The 25,701-nt window shown below is 52.2% G+C and overlaps 1 protein-coding gene across 1 annotated transcript in view; it reads left to right on the top strand.

Moving 5' to 3' along the window:
* The window catches only part of COL13A1 (collagen type XIII alpha 1 chain), a 77,800-nt gene extending 58,399 nt beyond the window's left edge, over window positions 1-19,401 (top strand). Inside the window, exons 31-38 of the mRNA XM_072971375.1 lie at window positions 649-729; window positions 4,076-4,111; window positions 6,215-6,268; window positions 7,449-7,502; window positions 8,512-8,547; window positions 14,524-14,601; window positions 17,479-17,517; window positions 19,174-19,401. Coding sequence (XP_072827476.1) covers window positions 649-729; window positions 4,076-4,111; window positions 6,215-6,268; window positions 7,449-7,502; window positions 8,512-8,547; window positions 14,524-14,601; window positions 17,479-17,517; window positions 19,174-19,176 — 381 coding nt within the window. The 3' untranslated portion in view covers window positions 19,177-19,401. The remainder of the gene's footprint in view (window positions 1-648; window positions 730-4,075; window positions 4,112-6,214; window positions 6,269-7,448; window positions 7,503-8,511; window positions 8,548-14,523; window positions 14,602-17,478; window positions 17,518-19,173) is intronic.
* The last annotated feature ends 6,300 nt before the right edge of the window (window positions 19,402-25,701 follow it).

Here is a 25,701-nt window from a genome sequence, read left to right as displayed (position 1 = left end):
TTTCCCGTGTAACCTAGCCCAGACCCTTCACTACCATTAAGTATAGGTGGGAGTCAGAGGGCAGTGAAGCACGGGATCCGCTTCCAGGACCAAGTCCACTGGACTCTGGTTTGGGGCTCTCCCAACCTCCCCTGCCTAAAGCATTTCAAATAGATAAGAAGGGCTGGGGGCTGCTAGTCTAACAGCAGCCCTTGCCTCCTATGATAACATTCTCCAGGGGATTATAGGGCACTTTCTTCTCCCAACTAGTCTGGAAGCCTCAGAGCTCCAGTGGTGGCATTTCAGGCATCTGCCAGCCAGTCTCTGCAGAGTCCCAGTTTTTCTGCTATGCAAATGGTCACCTATGCTAAAGCCTGACCTGGAACTGACCTGTGGATTTTTCTCCAATCCCCCATCCCTTTTCCCTTTAGGGACCTCAGAGTTACTACAGAGAAACAGGGGACTCTAACTGAAGCAGAGCCAGGCTAAGAATTGAGGGATTCTTGGAGTCCCCAGACTGCCACCCGTGGGCCAGCCACCTCCACCTCCTCCCTCCTCTCCCTACCACCCCTCTCCACCACCCTTCCCCATCTCCAGGACCCCAGAATGCAAGAATCAGTTATCTAGGACATGCCCTTCTGTGATCTCGCCCACCTCCCTTTCCTTCAGGGTGAAGCAGGACTAGATGGAGCAAAAGGAGAAAAGGGTGTCCAGGGAGAAAAAGGAGACCGAGGTCCTTTGGGATTACCCGTAAGTATTACAGACCCAGCAAACCGGTGTGACAATCCCAGCCAGGTGGTCCTGATGACGTTTTGGGCAGGGCCCCCAGAGAAGTCCCCGGGAAAATTCGAGGTTCTAAAGTCCTGAGCATCCCAGAGCTCTGCAGCATCCTGCTTTCCCACCTGGACAAGACAGTAGGCTCTAATTCTCTTGCTGCGGGCCTCCTCTGGGCCGGCCCTGGCCTAGGTTCTGGAGGAACGCAAAGCTGAACAAGACAAGCTCCCCACCCTCAAGAGCACCCAGCTGGAGAGCCAAGAGAGGCCTGAGAACAGCCTCAGGCCCTACATGTGCTCAACTGTGGCACTGAAAGTCTGCCCTTGTGGGGGCCGAGTGTGGAGGACCTGGGAGCAACAGGACAGTGGAGTATTCCCTGTCTCTCTCCTACTTTCCCCGGGGACCACAAGAGAGCCCCTGCTCTCTGCTCTTAAGCACTGGCCACAGCAGAAAAGCTTGCAAAAAGTCAGATCCTCTGGCCCCAGCAGGCTAAGGCCACTCAAAGCTCAGTTCCCTGAGATCTCTGATCTCAGCCTGCCCAGGGCTAGAGCCCCAAGGCAGGGCAGAGGCTGCTCAGATGGCACCTGTATCTCCACATGTGGGGCTTGCCTGGGCGAATTCTTTCACCCCAAGCTCCAGCGGCCGATGGCCTGGTCACTGGCTCTCCAGCCTCCGGGAGAGCTCATCCCACCACCCGCCCAGACCCCAGGGCTGCATCCTCCCTCTCACCCCAGTGAGGTCAGCACTCCTTTCTTCTGTTTTTCAAGACCTGGAAGGGACTTTAGGATTCCATGTAATCATCTTACTGATGGGTCCAGAGAAGAAAGTGAGTCACCTGATGTCACATATGAAGTCGATGGGCCGGCTGGGCCAAGGGCTGCTCCTCCACTGAGGCCACAGCCTTGCAAAGGGCTCTTTCCAGCCACTGGGGCTTCCTCTTTCCCAGGCATAAAGCCAGCTCCCACCCCAAGAAGCTGTAAAAAGCAGGGGAATGATGGGAAGCCCAACTGCCCCAGCTTGGCAGAGCTTGAAGGTCTGGTTAATGTAATCGCAGCCAGCAAACAGGAAGAGCAAAAGGTATGATTACACCTCAGGAGTGCACCAAATGCAGGAATGTTTAAGGAGCAGATTTGCTTGACAGACTATGGTAAACTGATGACTTTAGCAGACATTTTCCCATGGCATAAGCTGTGTCCGAAATGATTTAAGTACTTTTGACTATGAAGAGCCTTCCTGCACTCTACTCAACCACAAACCTCTCCTTGTCCACCTTCACGGCCCCGCAACCCTGGTAAACATTGGACAATTCAGTCAGGGGTTAAAAGGAAGACGGCACAGAGACCAGACGGGTAATATAAACAAAGAAAGTGCCAGAGAAAAAACAAAGTACTCATTCTGTCTTTAATTTTTCAACTTTTGATAGGGACATGGGTACAGAGAAGTACTTTTGCTAGCTTAAGAAAACAACAGAGCAGGTAATATTCATAAATGGCAACTCACATGGACTTCAGAGGGATAATAAGGAGTGGCGGGGACTGTGGTACACCGGAGACCATGCGTCCCTTCTTAAGGGGTCCAGTCCCTTCTCAGTTCAGCTGACTGTTACCTTAGAGGAATGAGGATCCAGTATTTCTGCATATTCTAATTTTTCTAAGGAAGCTAGGCACCTGGCATTTTATGTAATGTCTCCTCATTTTCCAATAGTAAATCAAAATTATTTGCAATCCTGCAGCCCATACAAAATATGTCAGTGGCCCACAAGTGGCCCCCAAGCCTCCAGTTCATGCCCTCTGCTCCAGACCTCTCAAGACAACTCAGTATCAATGCTGCATAGACAAAGTGGATGGCTGTTTAGCTGAAGTTCTGTTTTTAGGCTTCACTTCTATGCTTTATTTCATATCATAGCAGCCTGAGTTTCCAGGCCCATCCTACCGAGTTCCTCCTATTTGCCTTACAGAAGTGGGTCTCAGTGCTGGCTGCACATTGGAATCACCTGGAGCTTTTCAAACACACTATTACCCAGGACTCCTCTTGGAGATTCTGTTTGAATTGGGCTGGAGTGGGGCCCAGGCATCTGTATTATTTAATATTACCCCCAGGAGATTCTGACATTGTAGCCAGAATTGAGAACCACAACTCTCTAGGCTGTGAGCAAGACTGGTCTAGAATTATGTGGTCCTAAAACTGAGAAGCAAAGCCCTGAAGGATCTACAACCCAACACCCTTCCCTCCCTGCCCTCTCTTTCCTGGGAATGTTCCCCCACCTTTAAATTCCTGAGGCCTAGGCTCATTTCTGAGGCTTGGTTGGAAGCAGTTTTCAAGAACTCAGTCCCTCCTGGCCTAGAGGGTCCCTGCTGCTTTCCCCCGGGTTAGTCACATTGGAGTCATCAGATAATTTTACCCCTGTTCTCCTAGGTAAGCTGTAGGGGCAGCATCATAGCCCAGCCCTGGAGCAAGAGCTTTAATTCCCACTGAATATATCACTGGATGCTGCAGAATGTGTGGGGCCTCATAGCATCCCACCTGCCAGCCAGTTTATTCCAAGGGATACATGGCCTTAAACATCCATCCCAGTCAGCTGCCCCCTAAAGCCTTTTTCTGTAAAAGAGATCTTGTCTGGGATAATATGAATGGACTGAATTTGTGTTAAGCTTTGCAAACTGTAAAGTGCCAGAGAAATGTCAGTTATTCTTAGTATTACCATTCAAGGCCCAACTCCTCTCACCTAGCTGAGTTGAAGTAGGCCAGCTTCTACCCAGGTTTCAAAACTGAATGCTGTAATTCAAAGCTGAGCCTCCTGGGGTCTCCCAGCATGGCCTGGCCTCAACAGGTATGCAGACCACCCTCACCTGGGCCGACCACCCTCACCTGGGCCTCTCCTGTCATGCAGGCGTGTCTCTCCCAAGTAAGGCCGGTCCTGGGGAGGATGCACCTGCTCTGGTTCCAGACACCTCTCCATGAATTTACTTTCTGTATCTCTTTTCCTGGAGCATGGCAACCCCTTGGGAGAGGTGTTTCTGAGAAAGAATAAAAGGAGAGAGGGGAGTAGGGGGCACAGAGGATCAGAACGGCCATCTGCACTGATCTCCACCCAGCCTGCTCAGCAGTCGGCCCCACTGCACTCAGCGTCTCCATGTTTTTGTTGGTTTTCATGTGAATACATTACTGTCCTCCCGAGCTTATTTTCCCCGTTTTGTTTGATTACCAGCATTTATGTCTGTCCAGAGTCACTGCTTCACTCACCTCTTCCCTCCCTGGTCCCTTTTTCTCCCTCCCGTTCCTCCCTTCCCCTTCTCTTGGTCAAACTGTTCCCTTTGTCCAGGGAGCTTCAGGTTTGGACGGCAGGCCTGGGCCACCGGTGAGTGTCTCTTCTCCATTATCCCTCAACTCACCCCACCCCGCCCCTCCCCTGGCCTGTAATCCCTTTTGTCTGTCCCGCTGTGGCTTTGTGTTTTCAGTGAATCATGCCTTATCTCACCACCAACACCGGAAAGTACCATCTGTGCTCAATTCAGAAGTGCTTACTCAGGCCTCTTGCAAAAAAAAAACTGGCCTTCATCTAAATTTCCCCGTCCATAGTATACACCCAGGGTCCTCAGGTCTGGATTTCCAGACCGCTGGATGCGGGCAGTGGGAGGCTGCTCCGGCGGCAAAGACTCTGTTCCTCAAGGAAGGCTGCGTTCAGCCGGGGAGCCCAGCCCTGGGGGTTTGGGCCATGACTCGTCCCCACCAAACACAACAGTGTCTGTATGTGCCCATCACGCTTCGTCGTCTTCATGCTGTGAGCTCTGTCCATCTCCTGTCTGCCCACAAGGGCTTCCTAGTCCTGTGCCGCCACCAGTCTGGTGTGTATGTAGGTGGGGACAGCACTGATGGGTAAGGGCGGGTGTAGCACTTAGGAGCACACAGGCCAGTCCCAGCTCCGTGTTCCGAGGGCATGTTACACTTCATGTGGCACCGCAGCTGCCCTCCTTTCCTTCCACCACCCGCCTCGCACCTAGCACACCTTGCCCAGGTGGCCAGCCACGGCTGGGGGATTATGTGTGGCTGGAATCAGAGAAACTGTGACTTTCCTCTCCACCACTTACTCCATTCATGTTGGACTGAGGGGAGCAGTGCACATTCATGTATTCTGTCCCCTTTGAATCTGATGGCTTTTTTTCTCATAAAATCAATATCACAAACTTAAAGGAAAATTGTTATGGGAAGAATGATCCTACCCTGCTGCTTCTAACATTTATTGGGCACTTCCTAGATGTCAGGCCCGGCACCAAATGCATGACATGCATTCATCCATTCTAACCTGGCAGCGGCCTAGGAGGCAGACACTCAAGTTATCATCCCCATTTCACAGGTGGGAAAACTCCCTTAGAGAGGCCAAGAAACTTCTCCAATACTGCAGAGTATGCAGGCCTTCGAGACAGGACTTGAAGCTGGCCAGTGAGTCCAGAGTGCTGTTCCGACGCAGTCACAGATACCCACAGCTTTCCTCCCCCCATCAAGGGGAGCGCTGAGAATGTCTTACAGCTCTTTTTTTTGTCCCATGTAAAGTAAATCAGTCTTTCCCCACTTCCCCCTGCCCCCCATCACAGCTACACCCAGAGCAGCACCGGGAACTGCCCACAGGCCCAGGCCCACGTGCTCATGTCCCGAACAAGAAACTAATCACCAAGGCAGAGCAATAGGAAGCTCTGAAATCTAGACGTCACCTAGGCGGGCTGTTACTTAGGAACCTGCAGAAGATGTTTAATGGTGTCATAGCAAGCCCTGCTCTGTCCCTAAGCAACACAGCTCTGATTGCTCCGGCTGCCCCAACTCAGCTGCAGCCTCGAATCGGGAGTACTTATGACACATTTCCCTGCCAGGCCAGTGACAGCAGACATCCAGAGCGAACTCATTCACTCTCCAACCCAGCCGGTTCCTTAGGGCCTGGGAGCGGGGCCAGGGGGCCCGGCTAGAGGCTAAGGGCCAGGGCCCGCAGTGGGGGCGGGTGGGGTGGGCGGTGGCTGAATGACCCTCCCACGCCTGCCTCTGTGTGTGCGTCTGCATCGGTCCCTGTGGCATGAAGACCTTCCCGCTGCATGTGGAGCTGCGTCAGCAAAGGGGTGCCAGCCCCTAGTCCCCTGCCCCTGGGATGGCGTCAACTCCCTCCCGAGCGCTTCTGGGAGCAAACTAAGCACCTCTTCTCCTGCTGTTTTCAGCCTTGGCAAGCTTGGTTGTGAAGCGAAAAGGTTTCCTTCTTCAAATCTGGCTCTGAGGCTGGGGGGAGGCACTCTCTCCCCAAGGCCCCCAAACCCAAACAGGAACACGGCCCAGTCGAATGACTGCCCTGAACGAGCCTGGCCTCGCCAACCCTGAAAACTGGGCCTCTGGACCTTGCTCACCTCCAGGCGTCGGGCGGGGTTCCCGGGGCTCCCCCTGGCATCAGAACCCTCACCTCTCCTTTCCTTCACCTCCGCAGGGTACTCCAGGACCAATTGGAGTTCCAGGCCCAGCGGGACCAAAGGGAGAGAGGGTGAGTGCTCAGTGCTCCTCAGCCTCGGGTCTTCAGCCCTGGTGCCTGTGACTTGCAATGTCACTGCATCAGCCCCAGCAGCCTCGGCCTCATCCGTTCCTCCTAAACCCAGTAAGCCCCTCATCCCTGTCTCCCCCTGGTGACCGTCCCAACAGCCCATAGGTGAGTGGGCAGGCCCCAGGTGCTCAGTTTGTAGCTACAAGTGGACAAAGACCTGGAGAGCTTCCCTTACTCAGCTCCTGGTCATCTGGCATCAGTCACAGGTGACTGGCAAGGCCCCAGGTGCTGCTGTCACTGGCCACACCTAAACTCTGCAATGATTTAGGCAGACAGCATGACATGGAGTGACAGATGGTGTTAGAAATCTTGGCAGACATCAAGAAGCCAGGAGGCCGGTGCACAAGCAGGCTCCCACCATCACACCTCCCCGAGCTCTAGCCAGTGCGATGGGCGTGTGCAGGGGTGGAAAGCATTGGCTCCGTGAAGGCGAGAACTCCTCACATCAGCTCCCCCCAGCCAGGTCCCGGTTCCACATCCTCAGGACCGCTAGAGGGCCAGCTCAGGCGCTGGACCTCTGAGTGGGCAGCTGCTGGGTTCCCCAGCAGCCGGTGGGAGCAGCCTTCCCTCTCACCATGCGCCCACCTTGCCGGTTCTGCCGTGGGGGAGACTCTGTTCCTCTCTCAGATCACACAGCTGGAAGAGGCAAGGGCAGGCAGCTTCTGGAGAGAGGCACAGGCTTCCCTGAGGTCACCAGCCACTTGAGGAACCAGGATGGCTACTCTGAGGAGTGACACTTGCAGCTTCAAAGAGAAATGGCAGCCCCCCCCTTCGCTTTCTCTCTCCTCTGCCTCCCTTGTCTGCGCCCATTCCTGTCCTGTGTTCTCTGCTGCTTCTGCCTTTGGCCAGCCAGTACCCCCCAGACACTGTCCAGTCCTTCCGGAGGGCCTTGGGGGATAGGCTTTGTGGAGAGAGGAGAAGAGGGGCTTCTGAGCCCCCTCCTCGGGGCAGAGCCCACACCAGTCACCCCGCCCTCACCCCACGCTTCACCTAGCCCTTGCTTCCTGGGGGGCTCTTTGAAGGGACTAGGCAGGTTTCCCAGGTTTTGTACAAAAACAGAAAATGGTCGACGGAAGGCTATTACCATGTCAAGGAGGGTCACGTGTTCTTGTTCCTGTTTCAGGGCAGCAAAGGCGACCCCGGGATGACAGGACCAACAGGAGCAGCTGGGCTTCCTGTAAGTCTCATGGGCTCAGAGGTTTCTTCTCACCCACCCCTGTCCCTCACAGAACCACTGTCTAAACACCCAGAGCCTAGGGCAAAAAAGCCTAGAGCCGAGCGAGAATTCTAACTTCTCTGACAGAGGAAGCAGCCAGCAGCCCCCAGCCCAGTCTCTAGAACTTCCCTGCCGGGCACTGCTTGAGGGGACACGACCCATTAGGAAACCAGGTCCTCAGCCATGTGGAACATCTGCGAGATGTGGTGAACCCGGATGAGCACCTTCTGCCACAAGCCTCTGTGTTCTATGCAGCGGGGGTCCCACAGGTGAATGTACCATGGCCCCTGCCCTCAAGGAGGGACAGGATCGAGTCCAGATCACTATAAGGCAAGGAGACACTTCCCAAGACAGGAAGCTTTCCCATGCAGGGGACTGGCTTTCCATTTGCAGCGGATTTCCCCTTGCGTGGTTAGTAAAGCTGACTGCCTAAGAGAGCCAGGACTTTGGCTCCCCACCCCCTTGAAGATGGTACCTCTGTCTATTCATGGGTTCCATGCTCAGCTGTGCTTTGGCTAAGTAGGCACCTCTGGCCGGTCTTTGCCTTGTGTCCACCCCCCAGCTAAAGCCAAGGGGAATGGCCTGCACCTTGACAAGAGGGGCTCTGGAGTCATTATTCTAGCAAGAGTCTGGCAGGAGAGCCATGCAAACATCTGCTCTTCCAGGAGAAGTCTGCGCCCAGACCGTGTCCTTGGATGAGCCATCTAGAAGACCTCGGCCGCAGGCCAGGGCACTGGCTGCAGAGCCAGAAAACCAGAACTGTTTGGCTTTCCCATAATTCATTGTCTGTCTCGGGGTCAAGTTCCTTGAGCAGTTTTCTCCTTTGTCCCCCTTCCGTAAAATGGGGATAATTAAACCAGTCTGCGATGAATGAGGCCCAGTAAAGAGCTTTATGAGCCTGGAAGGGAGGACTGTGTGGACATTCTGTGCTTTCTTATTACTGTGTCTTTGTTTCTCTGATTTACTGCAGGGTTTGCACGGACCACCCGGGGATAAAGGCAACCGGGTGAGTCTTGAGTCCTTGCGCTCTGGCTCTCGTTACTGACGTTCTCATGGTGAGGTGGAATGACCAACTGGGGATTCCTGACCCAATATGGAAGGAAGTACAGTTTTTCCTGATAAATCACCCTAAATTAAAAGGCTTTATAGTGAGGGGCTTAATCCGTGGCATGCAGGGAGCCCAGGACCTACTCCTGAAATGGAAGCACATCTTTTTCCACGAGGAAAGGGGAGGCTGAATCCCAGGGTGACCGTCAGATTAGCACTGCCATCCAGGACCAGGAGCCGCCCGCCTGGCTCCCTGGACGGAGCCCTGATGATGGGCCTCTAGATGGTATTTTTATACCCGTCCTTGCCTAGTCCTGGCCCCCTGACACTTAGTCTCACTAGGCATCCCAGGCCACTTGGGGGGAGAATACCTCGCAGGTCCAAGGACAAGCAGATAGTTGTACGCAGCCAACCGTTTTAAAAACGACCCCAGCTGTTATTTCTCTTGGCAAGAGTCGGCAGGACTACGACACAAACTGTGCCTTCCAGGGCCCCCTGCTCTCCCTTGGTATCTGCCTTCTTCATCAGGACACAGTTACTGAGTGTCCACAGCACCCAGGGCCACGCGATGCTGTACGATACATGCTGTGTGTATGGCACACTTGGGCCCAGCAGCCATCATCTCACTACTTCTGACCAAGGGATGACCTTTGGGTTCCTTTCTGGAGCATCTCATGCATTGGCTGCCTCATCACAGTGGTTCTCATGGGGACGCACGCCCCCTAGAGGCCCAAGAGCATCTTCTAGTGGGAATAATATCCAAGGATCTTAGAGGTAGAAGAGGTAGAAGAACAGATGGAGAAACAAGGCCCAGAACGATGATAACATGTTCTGAGTTCCCACAGAGGGTCAGAGACAGAGCAGGTGGCTTCCAGAACCCAGGTCTTCTGGCTGACCTTTGAACACTGGTAACTGTTCATGAATAGAACCTGCCAGAATCTGTGTTTATATCTGGCATCAACTGTAATTTAAGATGGATTTATTGAACACTTCCATATTCCTAAATTCGCCTTTCTGGCAGCTCATCAAAATCAGTCAATTTGTCCCATATAATCTATGAACAAGAGCAAGCAGGCAGACCTCCCCCTACCAGACTGTCCATGGGAAGACCATGTCTAGAAACCACTGGAATAAACAGACCTACTTCCAGAAACGTGCCATCCTGTTCAGGCAGCTGGGAAGCCCACCTTCATTACTGTGGCATCAAAGAATTTAGACCACTAAAATAATTGATCATTCCACCTCTCAGTTGGCATACTCACTAACCTCCTTTCTGATGTATTTCTAAAGTGTTCTTGTTTTCTTTGTTACATTCAATTAACACCTATTAAACCTGTTTCTTAAGACTTTTCCAGTTGGCTTGAGGCACAGGGCCATTTGAAAGTCTGCAAAAACCAGTCCTTCCAGTGTCAGGTGGCAGTGGCCGTGTTGCTCTAGAGGTGGAGATGGGGCAGGGGCCCTTGTGACAGATGGAGAGGAGGTGGGAGGCTGGTGGCTCTGACACTTACTTAAGGAACTGAGGTCACTGAATGAGCTGCTGAGGCCCCACGATTCAGTGGGAAAGCATTCCTTCTCCACTTCCCCTTTCTAAGGTATTACACATTCTCCCCCATCCCACAGGTAAATTAGCAGTATGTCACTTAGTAAAAAGTCAGGTCCAGAAAACAGGCAGGCTGCATGCATCTTCCCTTGAGTACACCACAAAGAACCTGTTGACTTATTACAAAGGGCAGGTTTCCACATCAAGGACTGGCTTTTTCTTCCGTCCAAGAGTTCTGACTCTCAGGAGGCCAGAGTGTCCTAGAAGAGCACCCCCTACGTCCCGCCTCCCCTTTCAGGCCACTTTATGCCACCCGTCCTAACAGGACTTCTGGGGGGAGCGATGAGGGCTTGGTGATAAGGCCTCCAAAATGAAGAGAGGTCCATGCAGAGTCAATGCTTTGCCATGACCAGCTTTTCTGGTGCTTGGAAGCTCAGAATGTTGACACTTTGGTCCAGGTAAAAGGCCAGAATTGCTGAGAGGACATTCTGGCTGGAAGCTTCATTGTTGCTTGTGGAGGCAAAGCCAGGAGAGTCTGAAGCCCCTGTGCCCACCGGGCATGGAAGGGCGGCTCCTGAACTTTGCCCCCATCACTCCCAGGGAACCCATCAGAGAGGCTCCAGCAGGTGCCGCAGCATCTGTGGTCCTATCTTACCATGAACTGAGACACATCTTTACAACAGGGCTTCTTCAAGTCCCGCCAGAGGGCGGTCTGGGAGTGTCGTTCCTGCTCACGGGAGGAAAGAGGTCCTTGTAGGGGTGGGCAAGGGCCAGAGCCCAAGACAGGCAGTTTTCTAAGGGGACACACATCCCAGGGAAAAGGTGTCTATCCTTGTCACTAGAGACATTCTCCTTGTCCCTTAAGAGCCCTGTGAATGTGGCCAAGGAGCCGTGTTTAGGATGAAAAGTATAAAGGGTGGTGTGAATTTGGCAATTTGGGCATCAGGGAAGTCGGACGTTACTGTGGAGCTGCCTGCAACCAGCCAACTGAAAAGTCTGAGTGCGTGCGGTGAGGCTGCAGCCACTCTCCGGGATGTGCTGTCTGGGGTGTGGGGTGGGGGGGTGCATGTGTGCGTGTGTGTGTATGTGTGTGTGGTGCTTCCCCAGGCCCCCTTGCCTCCTTCCCTCCCCTTCCTCTACTCTCTTGGCCAGGCCTGCTTCTTTCTTCCTTCCCCCACTCAATATTTCTCCCTCTAGATATATGCACCCATTATAATAACTGCACATCCCTCATCCTGTCCCTTCCACTCTCCCAGCTTCAATTTACATCCTCTAAAATCAGGTTTATATTTATTTTTAAAGAAACATCTGCTGCTGACCTTATTTGCCCCCTTCTGTACCAGCCAGAACTCTCCTCTTCCCCTGGGCTCTTTCGTGTCCCTCCTTGAGGGCCAGGGTGGGGCAGGGAGGATGTAGGTGCAGTTACTGCTGCAATGTCTCCAAGGGGCGCCCAGTGAAGGCCACTTCCTGTGCCCTTAGAACATGACAGCCCAGAGTGCAAGTTTCCCATCCTGAAAGGACCATGGCTGACCCTCTTACCCACGGGCACGTCACTGGGACCTGAACCCCACTCCCCAAGAGTTTCACCTACCCTCTAAACTTAGGAAACTGTGCTCACTTCTGCACTGGCCTGCCCCAGGGACAATAAGGAGCCACATTCCCGAGAAAGTTTACCCCGGGACTTCCCCGTCCAAACAGCTAGTGGTTTTACTTGTCCAGCGTCTGCAGATGAATTGCGCTGTGATATCCTCATTGGTGGGCGTATCCTAGAGCCAGTGCGATGGCACCTAATATGCATGTTCATGGTTCCTCTCAAACATATCTCATTTTCTAAGCAAGCATTTGCATTTTAGACAACTCACTTAGAATGATGTGTTGGCAGTGGCAGGCGACCTCTGGAATCAAAAAATTGGGGTAATTTCCAAAGACATAGAGAAACATTAAAAGTTGTTTTAATCCACTGCCTCCCTCTAAGAAGCCCTGCAGCCTTCCACTGCGGGAGCACAGTGGACACGGCGAGACCACACCTCTGGCGGCAGCCTCGGCTCCTGTGCTGGTTGGCAAGAAATGCCAGTGGTTACTGCCATCATCTGAAGCAGCCCATCCCTTACAGCGCACATCCTACATGCCAGTGTTAAGCACTACTGGCGCACAAAGACCTCACAACAAAGTTCTGAAGCAGGTGTTATTATCCACATTGTACAGGAGAAGAAACTGAGGCTCAGAGAGGTTCAGTAAGTTCGCAAAGTCACGTGGCTGATAAGAGGCAAACCCTGCTCTGGCTCCAAGCCTCTGCTCTGACCATTCAGCCACCCACCCTGAAATGTCTCGTCGCCCTGGAGAAAGGCCAGGGAAGCCTCCCAGCATCAGACAGCCGGCCTTCCAGAGCGGAGGAGTGTTCCCAGGGCGACTCCCCAGGGGCACACTTGGCCCCTTTATAAGGAGACTCAGAATATAAAAATCCAAACTCAAATGTATGACAAAGAATTCCCCACAGTGCTTCTTTAAATGGAGAGTGACCCTGACATACACAAAATAGGGTTCAGTTTAGAAAAATGATATTTAATGAAGCTTTTCAGAAACAAATACATTCCTCGAACCAGCATGCCCACATACAAATAGCTGCCAGTGACTTCAGACCAGGATGGGCCAGAGACACACAAAATGGGAGGACCCAGCAGAGAGCCAGGTGCTGCCTGTGAGCTCTGGACACACACATACACGTGCACTTGCACACACGTGTACAAGCACACACTGTACACACACGCACAGGCTCACATACACACACACACCAGCCGTGTATGTGCACACTCCCATATGCCTGCACACACCCCAGGGCTCTAAACGAGATCACTCACCTCCTAACATACTATCAAAGGGATGGAAACCAACTGGGACAAAAGCTGTCAGGACAGGGCCTTTCAAAAATGGACCCTGAAAGAGAAGGAAGTGGATCATTACCGATGCGCTCTGGGCTCGCTATTAGCAAAAGTGGCCGCCGCTATCACCTTCCACCTCTGGCTCTCAGCCCGCGGCTCCCCGCCCTCCACACCTGCCTCAGCCAGGTTCTCAGGTTCTTCCAGGGGTGGGGGGGGGCAGGCCAGTGCAGAAGTGAGCACAGTTTCCTAAGTTTAGAGGGTAGGTGAAACTCTTGGGGAGTGGGGTTCAGGTCCCAGTGACGTGCCCGTGGGTAAGAGGGTCAGCCATGGTCCTTTCAGGACCCCTCATCCCACTGGGTGGCGTATCCTAATTGAGAGAATCTATTTTTCCCTCTTTCAATTTTTTTCTTTTTCTGTCTCTAACCTTAACACATGAATGATCCTAAAGTTTTGATGTTATTTTTTTTCTTGGACTAAACCATTGTTTACAGGGGGAGAGGGGGAAGAAAGGCTCTAGAGGGCCTAAAGGGGATAAGGGAGACCAAGGAGCGCCTGGATTAGATGCCCCCTGTCCATTGGTATGTTTCCATCTATCGTTTGGTGGTTCTGGGTTTTTCCTTGAGGTCTGCAAGCTGGAAACAAAGAAGGCAAATAAACTAGTATAAAAACCGAGTGACTCCACCAATACCTATCTGTTTGCTTGGCTGGTGAAATTCTGCCTGTTGGTGTTGCCCTGAAACCACAGCTGCAAGTAATTCTCGCTAAATCCCTTTCTTTTGAAGATGCCGAACAATTGATGTGTGGAAATGGAGACACCACGAGGAAAGCGACTGGGAGCAGGCCTTGGCTCTTAGCTCCAAGATGGCTTTGGAAGCCAGTGTCGCATGTCACAGTGACACACGCCCCCTCAAATTTGCCTTCTTTGTTTTGAGGCCATTTCTGTGGCCAGCAGTTCAAGCCGTCTGAATCCCCACTTGGTCAGGATGCAGAACACTAGGGTCAGCGTCTCCTAAGGGCTGCCTATGCCCAAAACTGGGCAGAATGAGGCCACGGAGGGGGCTTTTATACACAGCCTCCCAAAGCCCACCAGGCATCTGGCTAAAAACTGTAAAGCTGCAGACCAAAATCAGCAGATAGACACCCTGCAGGAAGCTGTCCCAAACCAGCCAATAAGGAATGATTTGTGGCACATCTGCCTGGCTTCTCAAATGTCTTAACCCATTTGAAGGTCTTGAAAATTATGATGCATTAACGTTGAAATTCATCTGTGTTTACTCCAAGTGAGTCTCTAAATGGAGAGGGGGCTGGACATACACATTCCAAAGCTCAGCTCTCCCAGAAATCAAAGGAAGCACAAAGGCAGAACTGGGGAGATGGGAGCAGCGAGCATTTGGAGCCTCCTTACAGATGCCCTGAGGGTCCTGCATCCTGGCCAGCGTAGGACTGGGCCTCTCCACTCCAGTCGGAGCTGGCCGGCCTTGACCTAAATAATCATCGTGGTTGGTTTTATGAACAGGGACATCGAGGTTTTAAAGGAGAGAAAGGGGAGCCGGGGTTACCAGGGCTGGACGGACTGGATGCCCCGTGCCCATTGGTATGGCATCACCCTCCCTCGCCTGCATGGCCAGTTTGGGCTTCCCCACGTGTGTGGTTTATGCCTGCTGCCTCTCCAGCTGCCCTCCACACTCCTGCTCCATCCACCCGGTCTCCACTTCCCACCTCTTCACCCTGGAGACACCAAGGGTCACCCTGCCCTGGCTGGTCCTCAGGGGCTCCCGCCACATCCCCCTCTTGCATGCAAAGTTTGCCAAGATGCTTTCTCGGCTTCCTCCTACAGCTGCTTCAAAAGCCCGCCACTTTAATGTGAGCCGTCCCTCCCCATCTAGTGCCAGCCTTAGCTGTAGTGGACCTTCCTTTCTGAACTGTTTCTAGACAAACCTGCCGCCAGAAAGAAAACAAGGGACAGGTTCCTAGGACTGTGGCTTCTCTCCCACGCTGCACTTAGTTAGATGAGTGTTGGCAAACATGTGAATGAGTCAGCCCCACATCCCTCTCCATTCCAGCATCTCACAGTCTAGCAGGGGACAGATGGGCAGGCACCCTTATAAACGGGGCAGAATAAAGAGTTCTAGAAGCCAGGTGGAGAGGGGGTACCCCGACTGTTCTTCCAGGTTAGGTCTGGGATCGCTGTCCCAGTGACACCCCAGAACCAGGGGGTGGTCCTAGGTCAGGATTCTAGATCCTGAAGGGTTCATCCTTTTTGCTTAAATCCCAGAAGACCCTACACCACCCTCCCTTGGTTTCCCTTTCTTTCATCTTCAGGTGGTTCATCACCGAAAAGTCTGGAAGAGCATAGAGAGGTTAAGAATGTAGTTAAGGAAGAGGAGGGAGGAGACGGGGCAGGAGGGACATTTCGGACTTGCTCCCAAGCACATCCCACACCAGTGGCAGCAGTTCAGGTCCCGCCGCGCCCAGTCCCTCTCTAGGCGGGGATGTTCCAAGTGGCCACTGAGATCCTTTCAGCTTACTGCAAGGAAGCAGAAAATGGCACTTCATTTCAAGGCAACTGGCTCAGAAGCTTCCTGCTCTCCTAAATTTCCAGACGAGGCTTGGCGCTAAGGAAGCTATTTTCATACCAGTAATTGTCAGATGAGGACTCCCCGCCTCACATCCCCACCTCAGGGTCACACAGGAATTATCTTTGAACAGAAGAGAAAAAGTGGTAAGAAAAACACTATGTGACCCTGACAGGAGACCACAGGGCCCCTAAAGGGACTTTTTAGGACCAGCATAGGCAGCAAAAGGAGAGGCAGAGCAGCGAGCACCCAGAGCAGCACACTCCCTGCCTCCCGGCCCCCACCTCCCCAGCCCAGAGCACGCAGCACCGGGCACCTTTCCCAACCCTGGAACCTCCACACCTTCCACAGCACCTCCATTAATCACCAGCCGGCTGTCGCCTCTGCCACATCCCTTCCCCCCATCTGAACACCTTGGGTTCTGCCGGCGGCAGCCCTGGCCTCCCTGCTCCTCACCCCGACACCACCGTGATCCCCTGCCTGCCCAGCCCTCCTCTGTCCCCGCCGCCACCATCCACGTGCCAATGGGAATGCTGCTGTGGCCCGCAGGGGCTCCTCTGCCTTCCAGAGTCCGTATGACGTGTTGGGCTGGGGAAGGGGACAGAGGTCTTCGTGGAACCCTCGGGTGCACCACCAGCCCCTGCCAGAGGGGACAATGAAAGTCATCTTGACTTGACCTTTAGTGCAAACTGTCATTTCCACCAGCAACACGTGTCACGTGTCTACTGACTGCTGTGGACGTGTGCATGTCTTCCCTTTCGTATTTTCCGTGGTTGCTGTTTGCCCCGCCTCCTGCATTGTGTTACTGTGGGCGTGGGGCAGGGGGGCCACTGATCATGAATTTTAACACAAGGCAACTAGACTTCTTGGGCCCTCCGCGCAGGGCCAGCTGTCTGCGGAACGCCAGGTGAGCGGTTTAGCCGCCTGTTGGGGGTGGATGAAGTTGGTCCAGGGCACAGGGGGCTACCATTCCACCTCCACGGGGCTGACCACTTGCTCCAATCCCTTGAAACCCTGTGTCCATCTCTTTCTCTGCCCTGGAGCCTGGAGTTCTAGAATCTGGCTACAATTCTAATAGACTTGAATTGAGAACCAGATCTTTGCCCTGGTTTAGCCTCACCCTCCCCACATGCCTCTCAGAGATTTCTAGGTTCCCCAGGGTGTGCAGAGCAGCCAGGATATCAGGGCTCGAGGAGATTCAGGAGGTCCTGAGGCTGCGACTGCTCCATGGGTAAAGGGGACAGGCGGCACCGAATGGATTCCTGTCCTGCCGCTGCCTTTTCCCCCCAAATCCCCATCAGTGTCCCAGGCTGTGCCGGGAGCCCCGTCCCCTTGCTAAAGGCACCTCAGGCCCACACTGTGATGTCTGTGAGGTCATCCCTTCTCCTCCTCATTAGACACCAGATGAGAACTGCCTGAATGTCCTCCTCCAGCTGCTAAGGAAGAGAGGAGAATAAGAGGGGAGACATGGGGGGGGGGGCTGTTGTTTCACAGAGCTGCACCTTGCCCAGGTTTTATGGAGGAGAAAACTGAGGCCCCCCCAAGCACTGAATGACTTGCCCACAGGCACCTGCACTCAGTACAGCCAGAGCAGAGGCCAGCGGGCCTCCGGGCTGTTCTCTCCACAACACTCAGGTCCCCTGTGTTTGCTGAGCCCATAGGCCAGGACAGCCCCTGGCCTTGCACAGTAACCCTGTGAGCTTAGCCAGTGGGCAGACTGGCGGGCTTGCTTCCCGCCTCCTTCTGAGGCTGCGTCATGGGGAGAAAAGAGACAGACCATCAGGTGGGCTACATCCCAATCAACTGCCTGTGTTTGTGGCCCGTGTGCCCCCGTCCAGCGGCTTGGTGGGCTATCCTGGAGAGTCTGAGCCATCTGCCTTCCTTCCTCACTGCAGGGTGAAGACGGCTTACCAGTCCAGGGCTGCTGGAACAAGGTAAGGTTTTCCCAGCGTTCTAGTGCCTCAGGGCAGAGGTGGCCTTGGGCTCCATTCTCTGCCATGCAATAAAGCATGCACAATTCCCATTCCAGGCCTTCCTACAGATGAGGCAGCAGGGCACGGGTCAAAAAAGGAATCAGCCCAAAGGCAGGGTGCCCATTAAACATGCCACTCACTGCACACACTTGGAGAACATTTAAAAATGCTTTTTAAGGCATCAGCAAACCCCAGTGTATGGAATGTCCATGCAGCCAGCCAAGTGACATCTTTATGCTTTGTGTGGTTCATTTATCACAGTGTCCTTCCTGCATGGAGTTCTACACCATGTTTTTAAAATTAGTTATCAGTAGCTCGTCTCATAGTGTTCATAGGAGGCCATTTAAGCCATGTGATGACGTTTATCCAGATGTAGGGAATCTAAGTTGCTTAAACTATAAAGTCATGTGGATTCTATACCTCCTCGGAGAGACTGGCCAGCTCACCACTCTACTCTTACCCTTGAACTTAAGCTGTCAGAGCTTCATGCTTCTGCACATGAGAGAACTCAGCCCAACCTCTCTTGGGTTCCCAGAATTCCTACCAACAGTGAGGTTTCATCTGCTCACACTTGCTTGGCATTTGCCATCATTAAAGCTGACACCACAAGGTTGTGCCCTCGATGCCATCACCTCACTCATCCAGGGCCCCAAAAGTGCAGGGCTCCCCAGCATGACCAGGGCCATTGGTTTGCTAATCGCAAGCCCAACTTGGTCCTGCAAAGGTAGCAGCTGCCATGCAGACCCACCTATGGCCTCCCTTCACCTTGCCTCCTGCTCAGAGACTTCTCACCAGCCCTCCACCATGGTCTCGAAGGGTTGGTTCATCTTCATGAAAGAGCTGGAGACCCCTACCTGTATAAGAGTTTGTGCTTGGCTAACCCAGTCCTGCTCACTGACAGCAGTCACACTCACAGTGAGATGAATAAGCTCCTCTGTGCTAAATGCCCACAGTCTCATCAGTTCATGGGGCTCGGCAAAGCAGTGAAACCACCAAGACACCAGGCCCTGCGTTGAGTACCTACTTGCCCAGGTACCTAAAGCACCCCCTAACCAGAGAAACGAAAAGCTCAGCACCTAAGGGAGAAGCCTCCCCGAGGACCTGTCCCTCCTGCTGGCCTCGTCCTCTTGCTGAGTGCCCCTAGACCTAGTGAAAGCGCCAAGAAGCAGGTGAGGGGCGTGTCCCCTAAGAGAAAGATTTTCTTCTTCAAGATTGCTGTGGATGGTTAGAGGATAGAGATGACTGACTAAGCTTAGCAGGGGAAGAACAGCCACTCTCAAGAGCCAGTGTCTAGGAGAAGCAACTAGAGAGCCTGGTGCCTTTTGGTTCTCACTGTAAATTCAGCCTGCGAAGATGCGGTAATTCAACCAACAGGCCGCTGAAGGCAGCATAAAGAGAAAGTGCCCTCTAGTGGCCAGGACAGGGAGTGACTGGAAAGAGAAAGTGGTTTCCCACCTTCAGGGCGAACTAGGGGGTTCCTGGCTCCCCCAGTTCCCTTACCCAAAGCTCCCATTCAACCCAGGACAAGACTTACCTTATTTCCCACTAGGGAAATACATACCCACAGACTGACTGAGACTAACTCCAACTTGTTTTGTGTTTGTTTTTGTTTTGCAGTGATGCCTCTAACCTGGGATTGGCCTGTGTGTGTTTGTACATAGAATATTTATTTTTATACAGTTTTCACTTTTTGAAAATGCCAGAAGTATGATGCATCTTACAGATTATTAAAAAAAAAAAAGGAAAACCTGCATATTTTGTACAGAAATTACCAACCTCTTCCCTTTTGTTTACAAGATGTTTTGTATAAGTCTACGACTCTAATACACTTTTCGTTTGTGAGTATGGTCGTACGTTTGCATGATATTTGTGCACACTTATTAAGTACTGAAGCTTAATAAATTATTCTGTTCTGGTGCCAAAGAGGGCCATCCAGCACTCAGGTGCTGGCTAGTTTATGTGTGAATTCACAGAAATGTGGAGGTCCGAGGTGTTTGCTAAACTAGGTGTGTCTAAGAATATCTTAAACTCTTATGGATTTTCATTATTTAAAAAAATGAAACATGGCAATTCATGATCCTGATGTATCTTTAAACTAAATACATTCTCTTCTTGCGAAATCAGGAAGTCCCAGAAGCAGGGGTCCTCAGAAGTATAATGGTTTGAAACATGAAGTCCAATGGAGGGCGGAGGGGACTGTATTAAGCAATGTCTACTGTAACACCTCCCATGTTCATTACAGCACCACATGCGCATGCAGGGTTTAGTTACGCTGAAACCCTCCAAGCCCCCAGGGCTACAAAGGGCTACTTGCTACAGCTTTTGTATTTTGGTGGTTTTTTCCCTTCCTTTTGAGCTGCAATCACTAGTACCAGCTATTGCTCATGATGCCCATTCATTCAATAGAGATTTGCAAGGTCCACTCACATCTAGCTGTTGAAAAATTTGCCTCAAAGCCATTCCACTCCAACAAAGAACATTCAGAAAACACAGATCTGGGTGAGACTGGCAATCTAAAGTTGTTTCTGTTTTTTAAGAAATAGAGTTTTATTGTTTACTGTTCTTAGCACAATGCCTATAAGGGTTTCACTGCTTATAAATAAATTAAAACTATTTTAAAGACTAGGTAAGTGTTACCTACGGTGTAGCACTCAGATTTGCTATTAGATGTTACAAAACGACTGATGCTTCTAAAGGGCTTGAAAATAACAAAGTACTTGGGTAATTTAAACACACAGCCCCATTTTATTTACCCTTTAACTTATCTTTATACGTATATCCTTTCATCATAAAGCGTACAAAGGCAGACTGAAATGGAGACTCTGTCCACACACAGTCACACGAAATCTAAATTAGTGGGTTTCACATTCATGGGACCCCCACCACGTTGTGGGGTGAGGTCGCACTCACAGGCTCTTGTCTTCATGGGACCACATGCCGCCCAGACCCCAGGGGACCATTCCCGGCATTCCTACCTAATATCCACTCAGATATTTTAAAATCAGGCATCTTCCTCCTCTGAGTCTCATTTGAAAAGTGAAGTGGCTCAATAGAGCTGCTCTCTGTGGTCAGCTGTCCCCTCCCCTCGTGGCAGAAGCATGAGGGACCCAGGCCCCAGCCAGCAGCTGGCACAGTTGCTCTCCCCCCGAGGGGGAGCCCCAGCTGCCGCACCCCCCCCACCCCCGGTCATCCCGAGCCCGCTTCCCGGCCTCGTCCAGGGCCGGCTTCTCCACCAGGCACCGTGAGCCCAAGCCTAGGCCTTTCAGGGGCAACTCGATATTGTAATTTCCATTTCTTTTCAATTCAAAAGCAAAATGAATATATAATCATGAATCCAGCCAGAGTTACACTTATCCTTCTACCAGGGCCACCATAAAATACGACTTCTGTATTTTTCTGGAGGAAGAAAAAAGTGCCCAGGGTCCCCAAAAGTCACAGCACGGCTCTGCCACGTCCTCTCTCGCCCTGGCTCCGCTGACTGAACGCCCCCCCCCCGCAGTGCCACCCTCCTCACCGTTTTCTTTTGCTTCCTCCCCCAACTCCCCGCCCGTCGGAGGGCCTGAGGAATCAGCATGTAACCTGGTTCTTCTAGACCCACTGCCTCATTCCCTTTCATGGTCTCACTGGAGCGATCAGAACCCACTGACGATCTCAAAATAGAGTCAAACATCAACTAGAAAGTTCCAGAAACTGAGGTTCTGTGTTAGCTGAACACCCTGGACAACTCTGGGCAAATCAAAACCTCTTTTACTGTGTTTCCATCCTGGTGTTATTATTCACTTATTTATTACACCTCAGCTAATACCACAAAGAATTCGAAGTCACTTGTGAGAATATAGATAATGAAATAGAAATACGTGTAAAGAAAAGTGGGGAGAGTCAGGCTTAGCCCAAGAAGGCAGAGGGCACTGGCCAGGGAGTCGGCAGCCTCAGCTCCCAGCCCTTTCTTCACTGTTAACTATCTGGCCTGGGGACAACCCACTCCAGGTCTCATTTTCCCCCTGGTGTAAAATGAGGAAGTTGACTTGGATGACCTCTGATACCCTGAAACTCCCTGATTCCAGTGACTGGTCAGCTCCTGGGAGCACTGGGACGCTGGAGCGTTCCAGGCCCCTCCAGCTAGAGTCATTTGGCTGTGAGAGTGCTGCGCATGGAGCTGGCATTGCAAAACCGTGTGCTGCATGCGTGTGCTTTGTAACCCTGAGTAACAAGACTACTGCATTTGTCTCGGGGAGTGGGTGAGTGGGGTCAGCTCTCCTGGGGCAGGAGTGGCTACAGAGGTGGCTTCTCACGACAGTGTCCACGCTGCTGCCTTCATCAGAGACTTAGCAGTACAGGCTGAACCACCCGGCACGCAGCGGGGGCCCCAAAGCCCCACAAATGTGCAGGGACACTGCCACCTTCCTCAGACCAGGCTCTCCGTGCCGCGCCCACCCAGGGCACCACCCACACCCTCCGCAGCCTGGCCTTGCCCCCAGCCCTGCATCTGGACACGTTTTCAGGCAACTTGAGACGTCAAGCACTTAAGACTCCACCCAAAATGAGGAGAAGGGCAGGCTCCTGAGGAGTGAGCCAGAAAAGAAGAGGGGCCCATGGGGAGTCGGAAGGGAGGGCAGGGAGGAACCAGCAGCTCATTTGTCCAAGGAGGGGAATTTTCGAGGGTGAAGCTTCTCACAGCAGGGGCAGGGGGTTGGTGGTGGTGCAGGTAAGTGAGCTGGATTTGATCCAAGGTAGAATTCGACACGCAGAGTGACCCTCTGGTTCCTACAAGCACCCTGCTTCTGAGAAACAGCCAGGTGTCTGTTGGAGGAGGACACAGATGGAGGCAGAGCTGAACAAGGGACATAAGCCTCCCCAGCAGGGCCCACCCCTTCCCAGGTCTACCCACTGGGCCCTGCCCATACCCTCTGCTCGCCCCCTGCACACCTGGCCCCTGCTAGGCCCTTCTTTCTCATCTGTCGAAGTTCTACCTCCTTCTAAGGGCCCAGCTCAGACTCCAGGCCCCAGGAAGACCTCTGGGTTCCTCGGTTGGATGAGTCTCCCTCCCTGGAGCGACCAGGAACTCTGCCTTCCTTTCTTCCTCCACCTTCTAATCGAGTAGGAAAGTCGGTCTCCCATATTAGACAGTGAACTCTTAGAGAAGGATTTTCTTATTCTCTGGGCTCCTGCGGGACCTGGCCCAGGTCTCCCCACCACAGCCGGGGCTCGTAAACATCCCTAACCTGCTGAATCATCAGTCTACGTCATTAAGCACTATGTCACTATGTGCAGGCAGTGGGAGGGGGCAGGGGCTACTAAGGGCCGTAAGACACAGTCTGCCCTCCAGGAGCTCACAGGAGCTCCAGCCCTGCGAGGACTGTGCCGAGTGCTCAGTGAGGGCGCGCCAGAGGATGCTGTGCGGCCAGTGTGGCCAGAATGCAGAGAGGGCGAGGAGGCCAGGAAGGAATTACAGAGGAGGAGGAGCTGGCCACTGTGGACAGGCGGTCCCCTCCCTTCCCTTGTCCTCCTCATAGAATCTTCCAGTGAGCGTGATCCTGGGGCCACACTAGCTTCTCAAATCAGGGGAGGGCAAATGGGATTGTGGTGGAAGGAAGGGGTAGAGAGGGTGGGTCCAAACTGGGAGGGTGCTGGGCACCTACCAAGGTCACCAGGTCTGTGGGATCCCCGGCCCAGGGAGGCACCCTACGTGCCAATCATCAGCCAGGCTCGTTCTCAAACATCCCCTCTATCTACCTCCTGAAGGGCCAGAGTCCATGGTTAGTTGCCAAAAAGTGAAGCCAGCCTTGGGGAAAAGGCCTTACCCTGGAGGAAGGAGAAGACAGCACTGCCTCTGGACAGAGGGACGCGGGCTGAACCCTTTCCGGGGCGTGGCTTGAGAGGCAATCACAGGGTGACCACAGGAGAGCGCGGGCCACCTGCCGTCTCCAAGGGCCAGAGCCCCCCAGCAGAGCGCAGGCTCGCCCACCTCCTCCACTCTCTGCTGGGGTTTCTGCTGCGGCGCTGCAGCTGGCGCGCTCTGCTGTTGCTGCACTGCAAGGGCGCTGGGATGCCCTTCTGCCGCGGAGAACTGGGGATTTTTGTGCAACAACCCTTCTGCAGAAGTGGCTGATTGTCACACTCTGACCCTGGAAGGCCTCCCCAGGAGGCTGTGGCCAGAGACCAGTCACCTCTCCAGCTCCTTCTCAACTGAGTTCCTTTAACTTCCTTTGGTGCTGCCACCATTAACCCTTTAACTTCCTGGGTTCTTTCAAATATCATAAACTGATAAGTGTACCAAGCTGTAAAAGCAGAGTATTTGTCTTCGAGAGGAAGGCATGACAGTATCATAGAGGAGAGAAGCCCACGAGCAAGATGGCGATGAGCTTGGATGTCTGGGCTGGCCCTCAGAGCCAAGGGGCCTCACACATCGAGTCTGCAGTCTTGAGACGATGGAGAGGCACAGCAAGCTACATATTTTCAAGAGGATCTGGAATAAGACTTCTTCCTTAAGCAAAACTGTTGAAGGGACAGGGCCTGGAAATTACCCATCACTACCTTCCTTCTCACTTGGTCCCCATACAGAGGCTTGGTGGGTACCGCTGGGTTTTTACAGCCAAATTAACCAGCCGCCCAATGCTCCTTCCATCCTCAGGTCATAGGAGAAATAAAAAACATCCCTATATGACATGACACATGAGTGAAGGGGTTTGAGGACTTTCAGTGACTCACAGAATCCTGAACATTTGCATATAGTCAAATGGTCTTTATCATCTGCCAGCAAACCACCAGCTCCGAACCAACAACACAAGAGGAAGCCAGATCCATCATGGCCACATTTGAAAGAGGAAACTGCCGGTGCCTGGGCTCATTTCACTCTAAGAAATGCAGCAAAGTCGCCTGCTAAGTGACATTTTTCTTGCACTCCGCTCATTCCAAAGACACAGTGTTTTATTGCAAAAGTCTGCCAAAATAAACATGCCTGCAACTCCCCTAGCCAGTGGGAAGCACTCTGGCCCAGGAGGAAGGAGGTCTGTGTGCCGGCCCTGACTGCCCCTTGCCGGCTGGGCAACCTTGGATAAGTGCTCCCCATGCTCTGAGCCTCCCCTCCCTCATTTATAACCTGGAGCATGGGAGGACTAGCTCTGTGAATGGACTCGGAACACAGGAAAGAGCTCTATAAAGGTTAGACAATGAGATGGTTAGTGCTCAGTTCAAGAGAGAAAAAAAAACCTTGCTTTTTGTAGTCAAACCTCAATTAACTGGAGTCACTTGAGAAATGGTTCATTAAAATTTCTGGCGAAATTAGGTTCAATAATAATAACGCTAAATAATAGAGATGTAGACACATCTCCAACCCAGGGTGGCCCACCTGGGATGGGACACAAGAATGGATGTGGACTGCCCCTGGCAAGTTGCTTTTTACAAGTGAATTCCATATATGTTCATAGGTTTTTCTTTCTTTTTGCTAAAAAGAGAAAAATCAGCAGTTTTTAAAAATCTTTTTTTAAAATTACAGTTCCCCATATTCCTGGTTGAATGAGGACTTTCCCTTTTGTCGGCTCCAACATACTGATTCAGGGCCTGTTCCCATCTCCCCAGCAGCCCCACCCTCCCGCTCCCCTCCTGCGCCTCTTAGACCCTGGGGCCGAGACTCCCCAAGTGGTCAATCTGTCGTCTTACGTTTAACAATCATTACCTCGGTATTTCAGTAGAAAAAGTTTCATTGCACTGTGTCTTGCAGGAAATTTCAGTGCAGTTAATTGCAGGTTTAATGTATTTTTAAGGTGAGTCAGAACCTAATTTTCAGAATTGCATAATGAAGATCAACAGCTTATCTGACTGACTGTACAGACTGGGGAGTAGGATAAAGAGGTTTTCAGGAGTAATTCCTCGAATGATAAAAGCACTCATGAATTACGATTTTTTCCTTGTGGTAATTATTTTTGGTAAGGATCTATCCATACTGTAGGACTTTTGTATGGAAGAAAAAAAAATGTGCCTGTGTATAGTTTGCTCATGGTGTAAGTTTTTCTAGCATTTCTGTTTTGATGTTATAGCAAGATGTCTTCTTTTCTTTTTTTATGACTTTTAAAAAGTTATTTCCCTCAAGCTTTCCTTTGGGTCAAAAGCGCCTCCTGTGAAGGCAGCCCGGTGCTAAGATCCTAG

Source organism: Vicugna pacos, chromosome 11 (assembly GCF_048564905.1).
Source record: "Vicugna pacos chromosome 11, VicPac4, whole genome shotgun sequence".
NCBI classification, from domain to species: domain Eukaryota; kingdom Metazoa; phylum Chordata; class Mammalia; order Artiodactyla; family Camelidae; genus Vicugna; species Vicugna pacos.
Note: the sequence above shows the minus strand (reverse complement) of the source record. Positions and strands in the feature narration are given on the sequence as shown.